Source organism: Ailuropoda melanoleuca, chromosome 8, assembly GCF_002007445.2.
Source record: "Ailuropoda melanoleuca isolate Jingjing chromosome 8, ASM200744v2, whole genome shotgun sequence".
In the NCBI taxonomy this organism is placed as follows: Eukaryota; Metazoa; Chordata; class Mammalia; order Carnivora; family Ursidae; genus Ailuropoda; species Ailuropoda melanoleuca.
Genome location: NC_048225.1, coordinates 5,430,574 through 5,447,750, shown reverse-complemented (window position 1 = coordinate 5,447,750; position 17,177 = coordinate 5,430,574). Strand labels below are relative to the sequence as shown.

The window sequence follows — 17,177 nt, the reverse complement described above, 5'->3', positions numbered from 1 at the left end:
GTGACAAGGCCAATGTGTTCACTAGTTCTTCAAGCAATTAAGGAGGGAAACGGGCTACATTCTACTTTTGTTAAAGACTGTATATAGTTACATTCAAGGATTAGCATAAGTCACTAAAGTAGAAATGCAAAATTTGCAATTGTATCCAGAGAAGCAAAAGAAAATTGAGAACTCTGCAAAACACTCTGCACCTACCAGAATGCTCCAATCACTGTCAGAAACTGCCCTTGAGCATCCCTTGCGTTTTCAGCATCCATATCCCCTTGACACAGGTTCCTCACTATATGAACAAAGTGGTTTAAAAGTGTTTTACAAACATCCTGGTCACGGCGATACAAAGAACACACATTGCTGCAATGGAAAAAGTTCAGCTTTGTCAGTGTAACAGAATATAACAGTTCGTTTATAAATTTAAAGTGAACATAACACAGGGCTTTAATTTCTTACGAGAGTGGTTTTAGAAGTTCAACAACCTCTTCCATGGGCAAAGGATATTCTTCTCCAGGAAGCTCCTTTAAAAGCAGTAGATACTAAGATAATTGAAGAGAAAAAAATCATTTTTTTTTTCATAAATCACTTGCTTAAGTATATATGTAACCATAAATTCATTCATTAATGCATGCACACATACACACATGCACACAAAAAAGACCACTGAGTTTTTTAAAGGAGGCAGTATAATAAAAACAAAAACAAACAAACAAAAAAAGTCTGAAGTTAAACAGAGCTGATTCAAATGCTGGCACTATGACCTGTTACTTGTGTGGTTAAAAACTTGCCACCTGAGGCTTTGTACTCTCACCTATAAAATGGGGACAGAGCACATACCTGGCCAGATTACCGTGAGGGCTAAAGGAAATGAATGTTAAATGTGTAGCATTTATTTGTTGAAATTTCATAAATAGGTAGTTGTTATCACTGTTGGGGTTAAGAGCCTGAACAAGAATCTGACACTACTGTTATGTCCCAACCCTCCAAAAATAATGCCTGGGGATAAGACTTCAATGGTCAAAAACTGTTCAATGAATGAATTTTTGGACAGGAGAGACAATTGTGGGCAGGGAAAAAGTCATAAATACCCTGAGTTATCTTCCTATAAAGCAAACTTGTAGGGGTCTCTATGCTCCTGTGGATACCAAGGAGCACTCAGCAACTACCAGAGATAATCACGGTAGTTACAACTAGGCAGTTTCTGAGAGCGCCTAATCCCTTTCTAGCTGTAGTAAGAAATCAGAAGATATTTTTCCTATCATCTATGTGTAGAGAAATGCCTCAGATATTATAAAAGAAGACTAAACTGGACCATTTTAGTATTTGCCTTGTGAATCATACATGTGATATTACTGAGTGTCTTGAACTGACTTTAAGCACCAAAGCCTCAAGAAAAGCACACAGCCCTCCTCACTGGCCAGGGCTGGAGACTTGACTAGTACGCCAGGGTCAAAACTGGGAAATCAAACAGGGCTCAACCAAGCCCGTTTGCCGGGGTCGGTGGATCAACCAGCTTGTTCACTGCAGCTGGAACATGACCAGGGATTCCACCAGGGACCCGACCTACATGACTGCAAGAGGTTCTCACTAGGGAATCCCCTGGCATGTTTCCCAGCGCTAAGGAAACACAGGCATGTTTGCCAATTTGCTGAGCCTGGGGACATGACCATGGATTCACCCAGCACACCCGCTGAGCCAGAGGCTCGCCCTCAATGAGCACCAGTGCTGGGCAGAGGGGATGATGGCCTACAGAGTCAGCAGGTACCTTACAAGTAACTGTATGGAAGGTAAGTGGGAAGCCAGCTTTCCCACTGTTGGAAAAGAGAGATATAAATATGGAAAGATAAAAATACAAATAAATTCTATGATGTTGGACTGGAATTGAAGGTTTCATTTATCAGTAGATGGGACAGACTGATGGGGGTAGGGCAGGAGACAGATTCCTTTTCTAACATTCTCACCAATCCCTAAATCTAACTACAGGAAACAGACAAACCTAGAGAACAAGTGGCTGTACCATTTAAAAATACGAAGGTCAGGAAAGATAAGGAGAAACTAAAGAACTGCTCCAGGTTCAAAGAGACTGAATAGACAACTAGACAAATAGACAACTAACTGCAATGATGCGATGTTAGTTTCCTGATTACACTGTGCTTATGCAGGACAGCGTCACTGTTTCCAGCACGAAAACTGAAGGATGAAGGGCAGCACGTCAGCCACTTAACCTCAAAATGGTTCAGAACAGAAGACGTGCGTGCGTGAGAGAGAGAGAGAGACAGCACGCGTGCATGCAGAAAGAGAAAATGAAAAGGCAAATTTGGTAAAATGTTAACTGTTCCAGTATATGAAGGGAAGAGAATTCCTGTAGTACTGTAACTTTACCGTCACTTTGAAAATACATCCAAAAATATTTAAAGCATATATTAACAAACTGGAATTTAAATAAAAACTTGGAAAGAAAAAAATAGTTAAAGCAAAAACAAAACTTTAAAGCAAATAAACTAAGGTCAAGGCAAGATTCAGAGTTCAACTACAAGATTATGTATTATTTTTACATCAGAGTCTGTGTTTCTTAGCCTACTTTACAATAATTTATAATAATTAATTATACCTCAAGATAATAAATCTATCCAAAGTCCATGCAAGTTTTAATATTTCAGGATCCACTTAAAATTTTCTCACAGTACATTAAAAGAAAAAATGTACTTTATAACTGGCATGAGACTCATTCCTCAAGGAGGCGATTTCAAGCCATCAACAGTACTACATGATTTATATGTCAGTCGGCTACATTCATCCAGCAACGACAGACAGACTGAAGATATGTCACCTTCCCGTAACTCACCATGTGTAGGTGGAGGGATTTAGTAGGGTCTAGCATGCTAGTATCAATTAACATTAACAACTTCCTCCGAATGTCCGCTGCTCTAAATGACACTGGACTGGTCTGAGCTGTAGTTACGCACACACACAAGAACTTGAGCATGTCTAAAAAGAGCAGATCTTGCTTTGACAGATGTTCTTCAGCTAAAGGATTCATGGCACCTGAAAATAAAAAACACTTAATAAAACTAAGAGAGGGATATAGCAAACACATATATTGAACATTACCTCAAATATCCTCCTGTCTATGAAAAAAAAAAAAGAGAGAGAGAGAGAAATAAAAGTATATGGAAAACAAAATTATGGTGAAATTGATTACACACTAAAAGCTTCAAAATTCTTCATGAAAAGTTACCCTAGGATTCTGTCATCAAGAAATAATCTATGGGATGGGGCGCCTGAGTGGCTCAGTCATTAAGCGTCTGCCTTTGGCTCAGGGCGTGATCCTGGAGTTCTGGGATCGAGCCCCATGTCAGGCTCTCCCACTGGGAGCCTGCTTCTTTCTCTCCCATTCCCCCTGCTTGTGTTCCCTCTCTCACTGGCTGTCTCTCTCTGTTAAATAAATAAAATCTTAAAAAAAAAAATAATCTATGGGAAAATCTATACAAATTCAATACAATACTGATAATTATAGAGAAATAAAAAGGAATCTAAGTTTCTGACAAGAAAGAATGGTCAAATGAATTATGATATATATGTTAACTGGGATATTATGAAGCCATTAAAAAAGATAGTTATCAATAGAAATAGTTTAATGGAAAAATAATTGTTAAAATGAACAAGGTATAAAAAAGAATTTGAATATTGACACTGATTATAATAAAGGAAAAAGGTTAAAAGTGATGGCTGTATGGGTGTTTTCACTCTCCTGTTTTCCAAATAATCCATCATATGGTTCTGTTTCTTTAGTAAATATTTTAAATTCCTCTCATGAAGAATAAAACAAGTAACTAATAAAATCTATTAATAGAGAAATCTAAAGTACACAGAAGGCAACAAACCTAATAGACTCTGAGAGGGAAAATAAAATGAGCATACAATTAGTATGTCTGAGGCCTTTTACCTCAATACAATCAATACAAATCAATACCAAGAGGTAAAAGAACTCCTCAGCGGTAAATACGTATTTACCAAAAGTACTCTGGCCATCTCCAGACATGGGGGCATCACTGGAGCTGCCAGGAGGGTAGTCACTGAACAGGGTCATGGATGACTGATCCTCCACCTCCATCAGATTTTCATCAGCCTCATCTTCCAGCGATTCTACTTCTCCAAAGTCAGATGGCTTTCTGATAAAGGACGCCTTCAAAGAAGAAAAAGAAAGATGTCCAAACTGGTTTCTTTCAGAAGCATAATGTAGTTAAAGTACATCTATTCAAACAAATCAAGATTCATGTGTATGAACACTGCATATTTCTATTACGTGTCCAACAATGAAAAATGGATAAACTGCAACATGTCTATATAATAATAATATGCAAATTTTAAAATAATTTTTTTTTCAATTTTATTTGAGAGAGAGAGAGAGAGAGAGGAGAGAGTGCATGTGAGCAGGGGAGAGGGAGGGAGAGAATCCTCAAGCCGACTCCCCACTGGGCGTGCCAGGAACCTGAGATCAAAACCAAGAGTTGGCTGCTTAACCAACTGTGCCACCTAGGAGCCCCAAAGTAATTTCTTATATTAAGCATTCTAATATCCAAAATTGATGAGCATATGGAGAAAAGTATAAACTGGTATGGCTATTTTGGAGGAAAGTGACAATATCCATCAAAAAGTAAAATTCACGCTCCTCTTGAACAAACAATTCCAGTGCTAGAATTTATTCTTCATCCCTCATATGCACAAATCCAAACAGACAAAAGTACAAGAATCTTTACTGCAAAAACTCTTTGTAACAACAACAAAAAAAATAGAAACCACTTCCAATGTTAAGGTCAGATGGACTAAAAATACAAATATACCATTCCCATATAATGAAATACAATACTACCATTAAAAAAGGTAAAGAAGAGCAACATGTAGCAACATGGAAAAATGACTAAGATTTATTATTAAGTGAAAATAACCAAGCTACAGAATATTTTTTCATTTAATATATATTTGAGTATCTATTGCATGTGCCAGGCACTGCTCCAGACAAAAGTATGTATAGCATAAGCCCGTTTGTATGGAAGAAAAAAAATACCACAATGAGAGTATGTTGCTTGTCAGGTAAAATTTTTATTTATTTATTTATTTATTTATTTATTTATTTCAGAAAAAGAGCACACGAGAGTGTACAAGCGAGGGTGGGGGATGGGCAGAAGGAGAGAGAGAATCTTAAGCAGGTTCCACATACAACACAGAGCCCGACACTGGGCTTGATCTCACAACCCTGAGATCATGACCTGAGCTGAAACCAAGAGTCAACTGCTCAACCAACTGAGCCACCCAGAAGCCCCTTTTGTTTTTATTTTTAAGGATAGATGATTATTTTGAATTCTGCTATAGTGTTAGGCAGAAATAAGTAGAAGCCTGGATGATTAGTTTCTAATCACTCAGTCTATTACTCATTATTGAAAAACTAAAAGCTGAGCAGTATGTAAAGTACTGACATTAAGAAGCAAACAGTATGTCCCTCTCTAAAACCAAGTAATTTTAATTTCCATATTTAAAAAAATATAAGATGTCACATTTTGAGATGCACCCCTACTGAAGAGAGGTATCAATGAAAAACAAATCTTAGAATCAAGAAATAGGATGGTAAAGCAAACATACTTACCAAACTTCTACAAATATCTGCAATATCATTCATGAGCTTTGATGTCAACAATCGTAGGAAAAATCTAGATGCAATCTTATTTGGACTGGGCTGTAATTAAGACAAAAAAGCAAACAAAAAAATAAAAAGTTATCCTTGGCAGGTAACATTTTCTCTATCTTAAATGAAATATAGATTTTTTTTTTTTACACTGGAATTCTCTATCATAAGAAGCATAAATAAACAGTATACTATTAGGGCCAAGATATAAATTGCATTAAAAACACTAACCTCTTTTTTTTTAAGTAGTAACTATAGTCCATTAAATTACGTATAAACATTAAAGTAAAATACCAACTACTACGTTAGAGTTCATTCTTCCATTGCTCTCCTTTCCCATTTACAAAAAAACACAGAAAAACACATTGCATTTTTTTTTTTTGGTTTAAGAAAACAAAAGAAAAACACATTACAAAATCAAAACTATATGCTGATCATATTGTTATACAGGCATGTAGTTATTGATAGTTTTCAAAAAACATTTTCTCCAACTACTACCAACACTCTGGGCTGGCTCAGCTAAACCTCAGGCTTGTTCCCAGTAAAAATGAAGATTACACAGAGCAGCACTCTTCGCACCAAGTGTTACAGAAGACGATCTGGGCAAAAGAGAGTCATGCATGTAGCTGGAGCTGTTATCTTCGTGGGGCTCGCTGGCCCTGGTAGAGTGGTGTGCACATCACACAGCCAGTAGTCAACAGATTTTTATTAAATGAATACAAATATGCAGGCAATAAAAGAGTCACCCGTGTAGTTGCATATAAAAGCGTAACATAACCTCAGAAACCTTCCTGAAATGAACTTATTTCATGAGAAACTCAGATTACCTGTTTCTTTATTCCTCCAGGTGCTACTTTTTTTTTTTTTTTAAAGATTTTATTATTTATTCGACAGAGATAGAGACAGCCAGCGAGAGAGGGAACACAAGCAGGGGGAGTGGGAGAGGAAGAAGCAGGCTCATAGCAGAGGAGCCTGACGTGGGGCTCGATCCCATAACGCCGGGATCACGCCCTGAGCCGAAGGCAGACGCTTAACCGCTGTGCCACCCAGGCGCCCCCCAGGTGCTACTTTTATTTACCACTCACTTTAATTTTACATCAGTGTATAAACTTATGAACGGACCCAAAAACCAGTAACACCACCAACCAACCAGTTACCAACCTCCTAGACTCAGTCAACTAAGAACATCTTACCTTGGTACAATTACACAAGCAACTGGTACAGAGATTCATCATATTTCTCAGGGAAGCAATCCTAGATTCCTCATTGGTCTTACTTTTGAACAGAGTGATACTTTCTCCCGCACACTGCATTAGAGACTATTAATAAAAGAAGGAAAAACCCAAACTTTAGTTAAAAGTACAGTTTTGTGATTGTTTTTTAAAGTTTTACTTAAGAAGTAAAATTGTTTTTAGAAGTTATATTTGGTTGGGGCACCTGGGGGGCTCAATTGATTAACTTTGGCTCAGGTCGTGATCCCAGGGTCGGGTTCCTTGTTCAGCAGGGAGCCTGCTTCTCCCTCTACTCCTCCCCATCCCCCTGCTCCTTCAATCTCTTTCTCTGACAAATAAATAAAATCTTTAAAAAAAAAAAGTTATATTTGGTTATACAGTGTAATTAAAAATCACAGTAACAATTTTTTTAATGACCTATCTTATACCCTGTTATCTTTACAAATCATACCACTGACTGAATTGTACTCAAAGAAAAGTTTCACACTTAGAGCCTACCTGTATAACGCTCATCAAGGATTCTTTAGGACAATCAATCACAGGAAATAAAAAAAAATTTTTAACATCTTATTTGAGAGAGAACAAGAGTGAGAGAGCGCAAGCAGGGGGAGGGGCATAGGGAGAAGCCGACTCCCTGCTGAGCAGGAAGCCCAACTTGGGACCCGATCCCAGAACCTGGAGATGAAGACCTGAGCTGAAGGCAGATGCCCAACCAACTGAGCCACCCAGGCGTCCCACAGGAAAAACTTTTAAAAGTGCCCATAAAAAATCAGTATTTCTGTTAATAAGATTAAATTTAATGTGATAATATTTCAGTTACTCTGTTTATAGTTGGCTTAAAATAACTGCAAGTGTTAAGGAAGGACAGATGTATCATTTCTCTCAGACGGCATAAATGAAAGAGAAAGAGCTAACCTACATAAAAGTGTTGTTTTTCCAAGCAAGTATATCAATTTTCCCAGGAATATATTTCATTCAAATTTATCCAAAATTTTAATAGAATAAATGTTCATACCTTGGCTTTCTGGAATAGTTCTGATCTATATGCTTCCTCTTCAGCTATTACTCCCACATAACAATAGCAGCCAAGAACACCCACCAAAAGACTTGAACACCGGATAAGCGTTTCTGCATTTGTAGTCTTAAAGTAAAACAAAAAATAAAAAACATACTCATTTCATAAATAACTTTGAGTACTCCACGATTATCTTTTGTAAGAACAAATTCATGTGCGTATTAAGAAAGTTTAGTTAATGGAGTTAATAGTGGCAGGATTCTGATTATCTCTAGGACACCTAGAGACCCCACAGACCTGTGATATCTAAGATTCTCAGGAAAAAAAGAACTATCTCTGAATGGCCAAGTTAGGTATCTCTCTCCTAAGGTGGTGCAGAGTACCGCACTGTACACAGGCCCTTAACATCTGAGGTGGGGGGGAGAAAAAAAAACATGAGTAGAAATCAGATTCATATAAAGAGATATTAAAATGACATTTTGACCTTCTGAAAGCTAAGAACCTTGACTTATTCAGCTTTTTAGACTCCAGAAACCACAGATTTTTCCAAGTAGATACCACAAAGCCAATTTTATAAAACTATTTACAAACTTCTAACAGCTACACAGAAAAATAAGATTTTCAGAGTGGTTTGTTCCTATACTGCAGGAAATGGCATTTTAGGGGAAAACACAAAAGACTGTATTTCAAAATGGTTACAACTGTGATCCAGGAGAATGTCAGTTAACTAAGGATAAGGCACACTTTCTCTTCTCTGGTTCTCTGGGTCATCATCTTTGGCTGAATTCACTCCACTGAGGAACTTGCAGATTTCATTTTATTCAACAAATATTTTACCATTTTCCATGTAACAAGGCATTAAGGAAGATACAAAGATTAATAAAAATATACATTCCGTTTAACAAGTTTATAGCACAGTTTGAGACGTTTGTGTTTAAACAAACAAATATCCACGGTACAAGGAAGATGCTAAGTTTCACTTTAAAAAGAAATACTAAATACTATGAAAATTAAAAAATGAATTGCCATGGCTGAGATTATCTAAGAAAGGCTTTAGCAGGATTTTGACATGTGGATGATTTGAACACACAGAAATGGGCAGAAAGACATTTACTTCATGTCAAAAGAAAGGAGAGTTTGGCAAGAGAATAGCACAAAGAGAATCTGTGATCTTAAGGCAAAGGAAATGATTTATGAGAAATTACTAGTGACCTCTAAAATATGGATGACTGCTATTTCCTCTGTTACATTTGATTAATCACTTCTGCCTCTCCAAGTGTCACCAAAATCTATTACATCAATTTAAATGATGTCCTTTCCTGTTATTGTAACACCTCCCTCCTCTGCACTGAGAGGTTCTTTCTCATCATAGAACCCCTATACTCAAAACCGTTATTATTCTCCACTAACCTACACAAGAAATTCTACATATTTAATGTCTACTACAATTCCTGGTACAAAAGAAACACAAATTATTCTTCTTGGGTTTTCCTTTTTTCATGCTAAGTTTTCCCTATTTATACACATGTACTGTCACTTTGCTTTTAAAATCAAGTTTTTCATCATCCGTAGGGCCCTTTCTGCCTGTTTCTCCTTCCTAACCGTTCACCAAAGTTGAGTCGAAGACAGGCTTAAGTTCTTCTGAAAATCTCACCTCAGATGAGTAGTTATGTAAAAGCTGCTCTGATAATCCCAGAAGATAGCGATCCAGTGATTCCTTGAGGTTCTGGTGGACAGAAAAGCCTACGGTGGACTGGTGCTTTTCTACAGCACATTCTTTCACAATGGTTAAAAAACCCATCTTGTCAAAAGTTGTCTGAAGAAACAGTTCTTCAACTTCTGAGAATGGAGGCTCTTCTTGATCTTTTTGGTGTTGTTCACTTCAAGAAAGTAAGATCTTAAATTTATAACTGAATGACCAACTGCTTCATCTCCATGTAGCAGCGATATGTTACAAATGAACACATTAATTTAGTGTCTATGTTATTCACACACTGCTTATACAGTTAATGGATTAGACTTTTAAATGCTTCTCTTCTTTGGAATTGATACCTACCTGCACCAGATTTCATTATGCGGTGAGCCAATTTTATTAATAGATGGATGAAAACATAAAGGTTACAATCTCCAAGGCAAATTCAGAAAGTATTAAAAAGAAAACATTAATAACACCAGGCATAAACACTAAGATAAACATTATCTGGAAACATTTTCCTTTTTGCCTGTTGATTTCTCCAAAATGAAGGAGTTTTTCATCCTCTGCCCTCTCCAGGGAGATTAGGAATCTTCATGCCAGTGAGTCATTTTCAGCCACAGTGATAAACATAGGCCTCTTGAGTCAATCAACTAAAATGAGGTTTTTAGATTTATTTTTACTTTCCCTATCCTCCATTACCATTAGTTTGAAAGCTAATAGATTTTACTTAACATACAGAAATGGGTCACATCATTAAAGAACTCATTCCTAACCTTCCATCCTAACTTTCCATGCATTCTCTCTTCCAATGGCAAATGTCACAAGCTATATTACACAGCATGAAAAAACAGTCAACTGGATCAAAAATTATTGAATGAAGATTACTATCACTGAATTAAAAGCAGCTTTTCCCAAATAGCCCTAATAGGCTAGTAGGTGTGATTTTTTAAAAATTGATCGACTTAGTTCATAATTTTTAAGATGTAGCTACTACTCTGTTACAATTACTACCTTTGTAATTAAAGCCGTATCTTAAAACAACACAGAACTCTATTAGATAACATACCATTCTGGCACTCTTTGGAGAAAATTCATTGCAGCTTTACAATTTTTCATAGTGAGACTCACAAGAATTTTCTCCACTGCAAGATGAGGAAAATTACTACGAAGGAAAAAAAAAAAATCTTCACTTAGAAGAACAAAACCCATTTAAAGCATTCTTTAAACTTAAATACCCATGTCTGGCTGTAAATCCTGACTTCTAAAATCTGGATCCAAAATTAAAATTTCTTTTATCTGTACTGAATTTTTTAACATCTAAAACAAGAACCAAGAAGCAGACATCTTATGTTACTATCATTTTCAATACTTACTGGCAGCGGACTTGACCAATTTTTCAAAATCATTTCTGAAATAAACAAATTATGAAATTAAAGCAAAAGCACGAGGATCCCAAGGTCTATCCTGCAGTCCTTCGGTCCCACCTACTAGCTGTGGAAAGGTTAAATGGGCAAGCTGATCCCCCTCTCCTGGTGTTCAAGCCTCACTCTGTGTGTTTCTCGCATCCTCCCTCCATTAACTGAACACCTGTCACCCAGGACATATTCTCATTATGATTCCAGGATTCGTCTGCATCAGATATATGTTCAGACGAACTGATTCACACAAAATCACAAAGAACACATAAGGGCTCAAAAATTGTAATTCCTATTATTCAGGCACATCCCCTTTACTCTCACTATCTCAGCAGAGATAAGAACAAAGTAAAAAAACAGAGATCCAAGCACAAAGACGCAGAACAGTGTAAAACAAGGGACTGTTTCGAATCTGGAGTTAGCTCTGAGAAACCCTGCACTACCGCTGTAAAAAAAGCCATCTGGTCTCAAATAACGGAGCGTCTCTTCCAACACAAAGAGCAGCACTAAACGAACTTAAGTTACCTGTGAAGAACTGGAGGCAGCTCTGTACCGTCTTCAAAGTCATCCTCTAAATGATAGAGTAAGAGCCATTTCATTATCAATTCCTTTAAAGAACAACTTCTATTTACTTCACACAGACTGTGCTCCACTCCTGTTTTTACAGTTTCTGGAACCACACAGACGGTCATTGCCAGAGTCAAGCAGCATACTGCAGGACTACAACAAACCAAAGGATGGCCACTGTTACAAATAAGCTTTTTTTTTTCAATCCTAAAAGTTCTTTCTTTAACATATTTGCTATGGGTTGATGACTTGCAATAGGTGTCTTCATGAGAATAACCAAAAGTAGGCTGAGTGTGACAGAAGACTGACAAAGTGTTTCACACCCTTGGGTGATAGGATGGAAGAGTCAAGAACGGGAGAAAAACACTGCAAATGGAGACATGCTACTTAGATATTCCTGCAGGAAAACCAGCAATGCATCCATTTTAAGAGTGACCAGCTCACCTCCCATTTCTTTCCCTTGAGAACAACCTGAATCTCTTTGGCTCAGTTAGTAAAGCTTCTGCCTGATGCTTATGCTCTTTTGCGTAAGTCTCCGATATGCTTCGTGAGTTCATATGAGTCCCTTAGAAGGATTCTAATTTCTTGTTCAATAGCAGATTGAGTTTCTGGACTCAGTGTCCCCAGTCAGTGCAGGTCATTAACTCCAAGCTTTTCCCTCATTCCAAATTTGGTAACCACCCTCTTTGCTAAAAAATAAGCTTCCTAAAGAAGAACGACCTTGTCTATTTTCTTTACCACCGTGCTGCTAATGCTTAAGATGATGCCTGACACGTGTAAATATACAGTGAACTTCTATTGACTAAATGAACACAAAAAATTGTGAGAAGTCTGATTACATTTGAGAACTCTCTCTTATGACTGTTTGTAGCACTAAAAAAAATTTATGGATACTGAATAAGTACTTAATATGCAATTAAAGAAAAAAGACATTTAAACATTTAATTCTTTAAAATTTGCCTTAGTAATCTCTCTACACTTGAAACTAAATTTTTTTATTTACTTATTAAGACTCCCTGGACAAACAACAAAAACATCTAAAACTGAATTCAACATATTGTTAACTCAGGTTACAAACTATAAAACCGGAAGAAAAAAAGTATGTATGCCTATATATAAATCTCTTACAATACACAGTCGACTTACCATGATGGTCTGCAGGCTGACCCAGTAAATAACTTCCAGAATTCTCTATCAACCTCAATTAAACTGCCTTGAATTATAGCTCCAAGTAAACCAAAGTTTTCAGCTTGTATTTGCTCAGAACTTATACCACGAAAGGTAAGAGACCAAATTTTAATCCAGAATTTCAATAAATCTGACTTCTGTGAGACTTCTAGGTTGGATTTCTTCCCTTGACACAATGCAACTTCTGTAAGGCATCGTAACACATACGGCGTGCGCTCCCCATGTCGATGTTGAGGCAGAAGCTGGTATAGTATCACCAGTAATGGTGACAACTCACAGTTAGGTAAACTTGAAGGATATTTGGATATTAACTGGGTTGTGATCTGTAACCTAGATAAAATAAAAGGATAATTAAATTGAAAATTATTCAATTCCATTAACAAACTAAAAGAAAACAAATATATAGACATAGCACCCTTACCATATCCTACAGTATCACCATCATTATTTTCCATACTACTCTCAAATAAACTGGCTTTTAGTATTTTTTAATCCCTACTTCCTAAAGTGGCAGGAAGAATGACAACTTTCTGGCTAAGTAGGTAAGTTGTCATAGCTCCCTTACACAAAAACTTTAAGGAATAACTAAATTAGGGGCACCTAGCTGGCTCAGTTGGCAGAGCATGTGACTCCTGATCTCAGAGTCATGAGTTCAAGCCTCACACTGGGCATGGAGCCTACTTAAAAACAAAACTACACTACGGGGCGCCTGGGTGGCTCAGTCGTTGAGCGTCTGCCTTGGACTCAGGGTGTGATCCCGACGTTCCGGGATCGAGCCCCACATCGGGCTCCTCTACTGGGACCCTGCTTCTTCCTCTCCCACTCCCCCTGCTTGTGTTCCCTCTCTTGCTGGCTGTCTCTGTCAAATAAATAAAATAAAATAAAACTAAACTAAACTAAATTAAAATTTTCTGCTTCTGAGTTATTACACCCATCCTTGCTCTTCAGCCACCAGTAATATTCCTCCAAATCAAAACAACAAAAAAAAAATCAAGCAACTGTTTTTCCTAAACTTTCAGTTAATTTAGTAAATATCTGCTATGAGTTCTCTAGAACGTGAACTACTCAAGAAGAGGAACTTTATTCATCCTTGTATCTCTCGTGCTTGGCACACAGCACATATTCGATAAATAACCCCTGACTAAATGGAAAAATTGAAGAATCTGAAATAGGGATCCTCCACCATATAAAAGAAACAAGAACTTAAGCAACAGCTATCTAAATCAAGATGACTTCCCCTCGAACTCAGTTATATTTAAATATGACATCAACATGGTAAAAATCAAGGCATAGATCACACATGTTTGACTGTCATCTACAAACTTCTAACTGTCCTTGGGCAAGCTGCTTAACTTTTCCAGTTTCATTTTCTTTTTGTTATAGCAAACAGGCTGAGCTGGATGAATTCTAAAGATTCCTACCAGATCTAGTATTTTGTGATGTCACAGAACTCCACAATTTATTTTATCATTTAAATAACTGTGCATGCTATACATGCCAAATTTTTAAAAAGGCAACCTCTTTTTTATTCTGTCCAAATTATTCTGTGATTTCTGAATGCCATCTTCAATTTCTTCCCCATCTACTTCTACTAGAAGGAGCTTTACATGCTAAAATGTCTTTGTGTGGAAAGGTAAGCTCAGCTCATTCCACGCCTGCAAGGCAGCCGTCCTCCCCTCTTCCCCACTAAGCCCAGCTGCTCAGGAAAGGTGGCCCCCTGGCCCAGGCTCCAGCAGATGAACCTTGCTGGCTGATGGCCAGAGGTCCTGGCAGGCACCTTCCCCTTCACCAGGGACTGGTTTCAAAGTGAACAACCAACCTAGCTATGGCCAGGACGTTCTACTAGAGGGTTTGTGAGAAAAACTAAATGAGACTAAAATGACACTGGAAGAGAAAACAGTAACATTTTACCAAGGCACAAGATCAAAATCACTCTGTGACTTCTGAAGATGATCTTTTATCACCTCCCAGCCTAATTCTATTTTCTTCTTTTTGCAAGGCGTGCTGTAATCATTAAGTTCTCTTTGGGTGGTAGTGTAAGACTGAGAAATCTCCAAAGATCTAGTATCCTCATTAAAAATCTGTAAAATAACAAAAAGAAAATCTTTTTTTTTCTTTTACACTACTTCTGTTTTCTAATACTTCATGAGGGAAAAAATGTTCCTCCTCAAATGCAGACACAGGAAAGTCACAGAGCAAGAGTAATAAATTACAGAAACACATAAATATGATAACACAGTAACAAACATTTTGCATGACTGTGGTAGCTCTGTCTAGAAAACAGGTATTACCAAGTAAGTTATTAGTTGTATTTCCCAGTAACATTCACACCAAGGCATCTAAAAGTAAAGCAAAAATCTGTTTTCAATGGGATTAAATTTAAAATTTCTTTTGATAAAAAAGGAGACTGTATCATAAATTTACCATTAAGAAAATATCTGACAAGTGGAATTACCCAGGATAGTAACCAAATTTCTGAGAAAAAAAGTTTTAGTTAAGAAATATTAAGCCATCAACTGATAGATGGGTAAACAAAATGTAATACTCAGAACTGAGCGTTACCCAGCAATAAAAAGGAATGAAATAGTGATTCATGGCACAACATGGACGAACCTTGAAAACACTGTGCTACGTAAAAGCAGCAGACAAAAAAAACTACATGGTATTTCATTCCATTTATAGGAAATGTCCAAAGAAGGCAAACTTATAGATTTGTCTCTATAGAGACAGAAAAGTAGATTATTGGTTGGTTGCTAAAGACTGGAAAAGCAGGGAACTGGGACTGGCTGCTAATAGGTACAGAGTCTGTTTTGGGGGTGATGGAAACATTCAGGAATGAGATTCTAGTGGTGATGCTTGCAGAACACAGTGAAAATACTAAAAGCCATTGAACTGTACACTTCAAAATAGTGAATTTTAGGGCGCCTGGGTTAAGCATCTGCCTTCAGCTCAGGTCAATGATCTCAGGGTCCTGGGATCGAGTCCCACATCAGGCTCTCACTCAGCAGGGAGCCTGCTTCTTCCTCTACCCTTCCCCATGCTTGTGCTCTCTCTCTCTCAGATAAATAAAATCTTAAAAATAAATAAATAAATAAATAAAACTGAATTTTATGCTACATGATTTCTAACTCAGTAGGGAAAAAACTGAAAAAACAAGAAGCATTAGGGTTAGGATATCTGATTTCCTATAGACCATCTTTTAAGAATGAAGAGTTCAGGGATGCCTGGGTGGCTCAGTCGGTTAAGTAGCTGCCTTCAGCTCACGTCATCATCCCAGGCTCCATGCCCAGCGGGGAGCCTGCTTCTCCCTGCCGCTCCCCCCTGCTTGTGCTCACTCGCTCGCTCTCTGACAAATAAATAAAATCTTAAAAAAAAAAAAAAAAAAAAAAAGAAGAGTTCATCACTAGTTTTCACTAAGCTCATATGTGCAAAATAGTTACGAAGTCAGAACAGCAATTCCAAATACAGAGTTTTGAAAGGAACCGTTACATACAGAAAGTAATTTTACAAGGCTTTTTATCAGAACACACGTTTAAAAAACCCAGTAAAACGGAAACTAATGGAAAACTTCAAAATGTGACAAGACCTACTATACCTGGTGACAAATATCTGCCATCAACTCAATCAAGTTTTCCTTGACAGCAACATTACGAGATCCTGAAGAATATTTCCCTCTGCTTCCTATATGACTGATCTCGTTAATTAGCAGATCATATAAGTTATACAAGATACTTTTCCATTTACTTGATTCATAAGCACCTGCAATTCAAAAGATTAAAATATAGTTTACATATACACTCCATTTGCACTGCCAACTCTCACAGAACCACTCAGCTCTTAAGGTGGAAACTGGTCCAACCGTCCATTCTGCACTAGTGCCTCTTCAGACAATATCCTTGCAGGCTCCACTTTGTAAGAGGGTCCGGCTCACACTCAGTTCCCTGTATTTGTTATAAAAATTCTTCTATAATCTGATCTTTCTCTAATCAACTCTACCAAAATCCCAATCAAACCTTACTTTCTTCTCTCTCCTGAGGCAAATATGTCCCATCATTTACATGAGGACCAAGTTTTCTGTATGTCATTAAGAGAAAAACATTACTAGTTCCTTTACTGTACAAACAACATGTTACTTAGACTTCTCCTCATCCTAGTCACCTGTCCCCAAACCCACTCCAGTTCATTTATGTCCCTCCTGAAATGGCAACTCTACAAAATCTGGTGGACATGATACACCCACCGTGATCTGACCAGTATAGGTAACAAAGGAGCTATTAACTTCCCACAGACAACCATAAATCTATTAGTGTAGCCTAAAACTACATGAGTGTTTCTGGCAGACGCATCATCCTGCCAATTTTCAATTCATCTGAAATATACACTTAACTAA

General features: G+C 37.4%; 1 protein-coding gene across 6 annotated transcripts in view; it reads right to left on the bottom strand.

Moving 5' to 3' along the window:
* ATM (ATM serine/threonine kinase) overlaps positions 1-17,177 on the bottom strand; it is a 126,192-nt gene that overhangs the window by 86,895 nt on the left and 22,120 nt on the right. For all 6 annotated transcript variants that reach the window (XR_004626995.1, XM_019809835.2, XM_034665698.1 and 3 more), the window contains 13 exons: positions 16,383-16,546; positions 14,699-14,868; positions 12,746-13,117; positions 11,558-11,752; positions 10,684-10,779; positions 9,576-9,801; positions 7,922-8,047; positions 6,868-6,993; positions 5,636-5,725; positions 4,006-4,177; positions 2,837-3,036; positions 448-530; positions 196-351 (listed from right to left, as the gene is read on the bottom strand). Coding sequence is in view for 5 of the 6 variants with exons in the window: in XM_019809835.2 (XP_019665394.1) it covers positions 196-351; positions 448-530; positions 2,837-3,036; positions 4,006-4,177; positions 5,636-5,725; positions 6,868-6,993; positions 7,922-8,047; positions 9,576-9,801; positions 10,684-10,779; positions 11,558-11,752; positions 12,746-13,117; positions 14,699-14,868; positions 16,383-16,546 (2,176 nt within the window). In the remaining variant the exon portion in view is untranslated. The remainder of the gene's footprint in view (positions 1-195; positions 352-447; positions 531-2,836; positions 3,037-4,005; positions 4,178-5,635; positions 5,726-6,867; positions 6,994-7,921; positions 8,048-9,575; positions 9,802-10,683; positions 10,780-11,557; positions 11,753-12,745; positions 13,118-14,698; positions 14,869-16,382; positions 16,547-17,177) is intronic.